The sequence below is a fragment of the Lindgomyces ingoldianus genome, assembly GCF_010093535.1.
Source record: "Lindgomyces ingoldianus strain ATCC 200398 unplaced genomic scaffold BDR25scaffold_45, whole genome shotgun sequence".
Lineage (NCBI taxonomy): Eukaryota > Fungi > Ascomycota > Dothideomycetes > Pleosporales > Lindgomycetaceae > Lindgomyces > Lindgomyces ingoldianus.
This window is the reverse complement of record NW_022985206.1, coordinates 46,519-54,199: the sequence shown is the minus strand read 5'-3', so window position 1 is coordinate 54,199 and position 7,681 is coordinate 46,519. Positions and strand designations below refer to the sequence as shown.

Genomic DNA, 7,681 nt, shown 5'->3' with positions numbered 1-7,681 from the left:
TAGATTAACTAATTACATAAAGACAAGATTAGTAACCTGCTGTGTGCGTAGCTACATAAAGAGGGCTTACTGCTAAGCCTTTATGCGCCCTAGAGCCTTCTGTTAATACAGGCTGTGCAACTACTTGCCTACTGCGTGCATAGCCACGCAGAGGAGACAATACAGGCTGCATAATTAGAAACCTACTGCGTGCGTAGCTACGCAGAGGAGGCTCCTTATTAGCAGCCCACCTTGCTAACACCCCCCCCTAAGAACAGCCGTACAAACACACAACTAGCACCACCTACCCCCCCTAGACAACAGCTGTACAAACGCAACCAGCCCCCCCTACCCTAGAGCTAACCTGCTACTCTGCACAACAGCTTGCTCTTTAAGAGCTACTGTACAGTTAACTACTACTACCTAGACAACTACTATACAAACGCAACTAGCACCTACCCCCCCCTTAATTAATTGCCTACATAAAAGGTAATAACTAACTAACACCTTCTCTTCCCCCCCCTTTTCTTAGAGATTAATTACTTATATAGAAGGTAATTAACCTACACCCCCTTTAAGCTATAGCGTCTTTGTACACCTTATATAAAAAGTTGTTAGGGGTTACACATGTGTCTAAAATAATCTTACACAGAGAGGTAGATTTAGATTTTCTATATAATAAAATAAATATAGACTCTCTTCTACTAAAATAATAAGCTTTATACATAGTGTACATCTTTTTAGACATGCGTAAGCTGCTAAGAGAAAAGTACACACTATAAAAGTAAAATAACTTTAAGGGATAGATAATACATAATTTTAATAACTTTTTTTATATAGTTAAGTAAGAACTTTCTTTTACTCTAGCTAAGTATAGGCACTATCTTAAAAGTAAGTTAAATTATACATAAGCTAAAAAGCTAAAGGATATTATAAATAAAAAAAGCACTAAAAGTTAGCTCTAGAAAAAGAAGTAAAAAAGTAAAATTAACATATAAATAAGTAAGTAACTTTATAAAAGTAAAAAGTTACTAGTGTTTATACATAAGTACAGCTATATCTGTACACGCATATAGCTAAATTAGGTTGCCTAAAACATTAGCTATCTAGCCTATGTGTTAAAGGCTATATGTACTTAAAAGCCCTCTTTCTTTATACAAAGAGAGAGAGTAGTAGTTAATAATAAGAAGATCTTTGCCTGCTTACCTCTTAGTACGCCCCTTAGGCGTACGTTTGTTCAATTAAACCTAGGTTAACTAACAAGAACTTTAAATAACAATATAATTTAAAACTAATTTCCTTTACTAATTATATAAGACATTATAAACTAACTAAAAGGAACCTAGTATTTTATAAAGTTTAACATACAAGATAGATTTAATAAAATAAAGATAAAAAAAAAAAGAATAAGTAGCTTATAGTATTTTAAACTTTATAAAGACTTTATAAATTATTAGTAATGCTATTTAGCTTAATAAACGCTTTAGTAACATTCTAGTAAATTATTAATATAGCTCTTAACCTTTACTTTAATATCTTTACCCTAGTATACCTAGACAATGTCCTTATCTATTTAAAGGATACTCTAGAGGACTATGTACAGAAAGTATAAAAAGTTTTAGAAAAGCTAAAAAAAATATAGGCTACACCTGCAGCTCTCTAAGTGCAAATTTTATATTACTAAAATAGAATATCTAGAATTTATAATTAATAGTAAAGAAATAAAAATTAACTTAGCTAAAATATAAAAAGTACTTAAATAGCTAAAACTTATAATAGTTAAAAAAGTTAAAGAATTCCTTAGACTATTAAAATATGTTAGATAAATAATTAAAAATTACTTAAAAATTACTATACCCTTAATAAATACTACTACTAAGAAATAGGTAATAGTAAAGTTTGTCTAAACTTTATAAATAAGTAAAGCATTTATAGCGCTAAAACAAGCTATAACAGCTAAACTAGTATTAAGAATATACAACCTACAATTAGATACTAAGATCTATACAGATGCGTCCCTAGAAGCTAGCAGAGCTACACTATATTAGAAAGAAGAGAATAGAAAATAGCACCTAGTAGCCTATTACTCTGCTAAATTTTTAGGACCTAAAGCTAGCTATAGTATACCTAACAAAGAACTTAAAGCAATACTAAACGCAGTTAGAGTATAGGCTACAAAGCTACATAGGATAGTAAAACTCTTTAATATTATAACTAACTATGCAAATTTAGTTACATTTTTAATAGTAAAGAAACTCTTCTTTATGCATGTTTAATAAGTAATAGAACTTGCGCAGTTTAACTGCACTATTAAACATATTCTAGGGACTTAAAATTAGCAGGCTAATGCTCTTAGCTAAAGGCTAGATTACTTTAATAAAAAAAAAAGAACTAAGAAATTTACTTTTTTTAAAAAAACTAATAAAGAATAGATTTATAATAAGCCTTAACTTATAAAAAAACTTTGCATACTAATAGTAAGTAAGTAAAAATAAAAAAACTTAATTTATAAATACTATAAGTCTCTAATGTTTAAACACCTAGAAATAGGCCCTTTTTAGAAGAAATTAAAGGCTGCTATACTTTAACGCATACTAAAGGTAAAACAGCTATGCATAGAAGTACTTAGAAAATATAACACCTGCAACAAAAATAACTTATAAAAGTATAAGGCTTATAGATACTTATAACTAATTAAAGCCTTAAAGTAACTATAGATAATAATTACTATAAACTTTATTATAAGACTTCCCTTATCTAGAGAACTAAAAATAGAAAGAATGTGTAATATAATTATAGTAGCTTTTAATAAAACTACTAAATATTTATACACTTAGCCCTTAAAAAAACAATAATAGCTAAAAAATTTATATATAAACTTAAATAAAATGTTATATTAGTGTATAAATGTCCTAAGACTATTATCTTTAATAGGAATAAACTGTTTACTAGCAGATTCTAGAAAGCAGCTATGCAGCATCTTAGCATAACGCATAAACTATCTACAGCATACCACCTACAGACAGACAGCTAGACAGAGAGGGTAAATGCTAAAGTAGAGAAATACCTAAGGAAGTACATCTTACATACCTAGAATAATTAGGCAGAATAGCTTCTAATAGCTTAGTTAGCTATTAACACTATAGAATCTACTATAATAAAAAAATACTATATAAAGCTAATTTTAGCTACAACTTATATTTTAAACTATAAAGAAACTAGCCTATAAACTTTTAAAAATTAGTAGACTAGTTACTAAACTTATAAAATATATATAAAAAGTTAGTAATTAAAGCTAGATCTAGTTAAGAAATAATAAAACAGTATATAAATAAATTATAATAACTAAGACTAGAGATCTACCTAGGAGACTATGTCTACCTTAACACTAAGAACCTTAAGATATCTAGACCTTTCTAGAAGCTAGCAGAAAAAAAATAAGACTATATAAAGTTCTATAAACCTAACAAGACAACTACAAACTTAAGCTTCCCCTATACATAAAGATACACCTATAGTTTTACATCTCTAAATTAGAAAAAGCACTTAAAAAAATTCCTCTATCTACATAAAAATAAAAAAACAAAGAGGCTAAATATAAAGTTAAACACATTATTAGTAACTAAAGAAATAAAAAAAAGTTTTTAGTAAAATAAAAAAGATAGCTTACTAGTAAAAACATATAAAAACTAGCTAAGAATTTATAGAACACGCAGCTATTAGTATAAAAGTACCTCTAGGCTTATCTAAAAGAAACTAGCTAGGTAATAAAGCACTTATCTTAAAAAAAATAGCTATGTTATTACTAAATAGCAGCAGCCTTTAGAGACAAGTGCTTACTAATAAAGGCTATAAAGAAGGACAACTCTCTACTTTAGCCTTAAAGGCTTTTATTTTATCTAAAAAAAAAAGGTCCCTTTTTAGATACTTAGTGTAATAGGCCTCTAGCAAGTCTAGTAACTTTTAAATATAATCTTATTTAGAACACTTTTTATCTCTTACTACTAGCATCTTCTTCTATAAATAAAGCTATTTTTAGTTATAAACTAGCTATTTATCTAATAAGACGCAGTCCTAGGCCTATAAAGCCTTAGTAGACTAAAAAAGCTTTTCTCTCTCTCTCTCTAAGCACTCTTACATAGTGTTAGATATAAAAGTGTTACATCTATTATTTTTTCTTACACACTTAATGCATTTGTCTAATAACAGAGTTAGTACATAAAATAACTCTAATAACTAGTAAGCACTATAAAGTTTTATTTTTATTTAATAAAAAGGATTAAAACAAAGGGCAACATAAAAATAATAAAATAAATAAGACTAATAAGCTATTTAGCATAAAAAAAGTAAATGCTAAAAATGCTTTTTAGTAGGCAGACGCCTACTTTATAAACAAACCCTTACTAACACAGTTATGTAAGCAGAGCGGCGAGGACGCTGCTAGGGAGGAGGGGCAGCGTGTTACAATCTATAGTTAGACCAGCGTAACTCCACTAGCAGTGCTCTATAATTTAGCCAGGTTAGAGCAGGGTTTGCTTATAGACTAATTAGAGGATACAAAGGCAGCACTAATGCTTATAATAATAGAAGAGTGCGCTATCTAATAAAAGGAAAGGACGTAAATCCCTAGAGTTAAGCAAGTTAAGGTAAGTTAGCAGCATACTTAGCTTAAGAAGCTTACCCTAACTTATCTTAGCACCTTTTGTATATGTATATAGTTTTGTAATAAACAGCCTTTTAGAAAGGTGTGTTTAACATTTAGTTTATTTCTTACATAGACTAAGTAGCATTTAGCTTTTTAAAAAGCTATAATACTATTTATATATCTTGCACTATATATACCTCTAATCCTGTTTAACAGAACTGTTTAACCTGGCCACTATACTGCCGCATACAGGGCAAACCACGATCCGGTCACTCTACCTCCCTCCAGTAGCCCATTAGCCCATAAGTAGGACTGTACACCCTACCAATTGGCCCCTACCATCCGACCTACTTTCCCCGTAGGAATATTATAGACCCGAGTGCTTCCCAAAGCAAGGATTGTAACAAAAGGCTACAACACTTATATAGCATTAAAAAAGATAGAACAATTACAACAGAAGTTATAGAAGTGTAACAGCGCAGGCAAGACAATGGGTCTAAATGCAGTAGGAATCTACTTAGAGGCATATAGAAGTGCGTGGGGACTTAATAACCTAGGAATTTTATTAACACCTATAGGCCTTGTATAAAAGGATATTAGAAAACTACTAAGCTAGCTAAGGGAAGAGGTGTGACTAAATACTTAAGAGAATAGAGGTAACTGCAGGGGACAGGGTTAAGTTAGGGTTGGGGCCAATACAGGGACCCTTTAGATAGGTTCCGAGCGACCTGAGATGGAACGATTCATGAGAATTGTTACAAGGAGAATGCGCAGATTGCTACAGGAACAAGCTATTAAGACACCTACTATATGTAAGGCCGAGATGGCGCTTACGTGCGACGGGTATATATACTATTCTGTACGCAACAATCAACGTTGGTTGATTATTCGCACCTTTTTAGTTGTATTAGCGTAGTGGTACAGAGCTCCGTCCTTACACTATACAGGTTACTGCAACTAATAGAAATTCTAGAAGGACTATAGCACACTATTATAATAGACAAGTTTAGCTTTTCTTTATAGTGTTTTAGAGTTTTTGTTTTGGCATAGTATGATCCATTCGTCCACTAATTAACTTAAATCTGCAATATTAGCGTTAGCATCCACATCATGTCTCTCATATGCTTGAGGCAGTTAGCTACAATAGATGCTTGAGGTTTTAGCTCCTTCTGTACAACCTTCGTAAGTTTACCCTCATGCATTAAATATCCTAGAATAAGGGCTGGGGAAGAGGAGAATAATGCTAATTTGTGTCTTGAAGAAAATAGTTTTTTTTTTTCGTTTCGCTACGATCGACATCCTGGCAAATTCTATACACCTTATTATTATATTTTAACAGAAACCGCTAGGAAGTAAAAGGATTAATTTTGCGGATAAGCGACAAGGAGTAAACAAATCTAGTCAGAAGCTGAAATGGAGCAAGTCCGCTCGCTGTTGTCAATTGCTCCAAATTCTGTTCGTTGTTGCGCTACAGGTCCTGCTACTGAGCGCGGATCACCATGTCCAATAACATCGTGGCTGCTAAGGTTGTACCACGATGTTAGCGCGCCCTACCATCCATGGATGTCTCTCCACAATGTGGCCCGTGCATTAGGCATCATCCAGATCAGTCACCACCCTATCCCTCCGTTTGTGAAGCCCAAGTCTTATGGTTTTCTCTCTTTAGCCTTTCGTAGTGATTCGGGTTTCTTGTGCACTACTCACGTAGTTCTAAATACGCAGAACATACGACGAAATCAGACTCACAGCCTGCAGCGGAGTCAATCAAGAAATTCCTAAGCTCACATCTAGTCTAGCCGTCTAGTGTTTGCATGCGAAGCGCCACGATTAAATAAAATAAAACCGGAGGTGTTCCTGACTGCAAATCGTCGTCAAGATGATTCTGATCCGACTATTCGGCTTGAATCCCCGTCCTACGCCGCAAAGGAAGTCCCGCTTGCTCAACCTTCCTTTAGAGATCCGAAACGAGATATATATGTACGTCTTTGCTTCGTCTCTAGTCAACGAGCCCGACGAGAAGCCTCTGTCGACCTGGGATCACCTTCTCCTCTGCTGCCGTCAGGTTAAGAAAGAGATGGAGTCCATGCCCTCTCAGCCGATCATTGGGCTCGTCAAAGCGCATTGGGAAGAAGAATTTCCCAAACACCCACTCCAAGTCTCGGCTACTATAGAAGATGGAAAAGTACAAGAATTAGTCGTCGCAATTCCCCGCGCAGTTTTTCAGCCCGCATACAAGGAGCAGGTCGCCACATATATTCCGGATTACGTATCGCCACTCTTCCGGATCTTCACGGAGAAGCTAACACTTACCATTCACGATGACGGGGCGCCGCTCATTCACAGTGGACACGTTCCGGTTTATGAACTCTTCAGCCAGGTTCTCTCGCTTGTCTGGGCTCGAGATCCGACTATGACTCGACTAGGCCGGAAGATTTACTCTAACCCCCTACCGCTTCCTCCTTGCCGCAACTTCTTCAATACGAGACGACTCGCCATAAGATGGGAAGGCCACATGGTGCCGTGGCAGGGGACCCACCACAGGGTCCTTTTTTTAATGGGCCTGGAGTGGTTCTTCAGCAAGCCATGGAGGAGTAGAATCGGGTTGCGATCGCGTCAATTCACTCTGAGTTGGGAGGACAGGACCCATTACATTATTGAGGGCGTCAGCTGGGAAAGCTCCTCCAGGTTTCGCAGGTAAATGGACATGAGGCTGGTTTGCAGGGTAGAACGAGTGTTGCAAGTGGTAAAGGTCAGCCTCCGGCCGAGCACAGCAGAAAGACATATATAAGAGGGAAAATATACGTGCGACATCGAGTACTTGAATGAGTACAAGCTTACATCGTCGCTCATCATTCACTAGAGCTGTGTCGGTCATTGGCCATCCCGAAAATATAGTGAACCCCCTTGCTCAAGCACTGCTCGAATTCGCAAGTCGCAACCACATCTGTCGACGCAAATCGACTGGTATTTCTCAGTCACCGAAGTCAATTGCATGTACCCAATCGAACATCAAATCCGCGCGGCCTCAGTCGACATGCCGTCCCTCCAAATCCAGAT

General features: G+C 35.1%; 1 protein-coding gene across 1 annotated transcript; it reads left to right on the top strand.

Moving 5' to 3' along the window:
* The first annotated feature begins 6,280 nt into the window (after positions 1-6,280).
* On the top strand, positions 6,281-7,563 carry BDR25DRAFT_96328 (uncharacterized protein). The gene has a single exon (XM_033699311.1). It carries the CDS (start codon positions 6,501-6,503, stop codon positions 7,320-7,322), a length of 822 nt encoding a protein of 273 aa, XP_033541286.1. The 5' UTR covers positions 6,281-6,500; the 3' UTR covers positions 7,323-7,563.
* Positions 7,564-7,681: the final 118 nt, after the last annotated feature.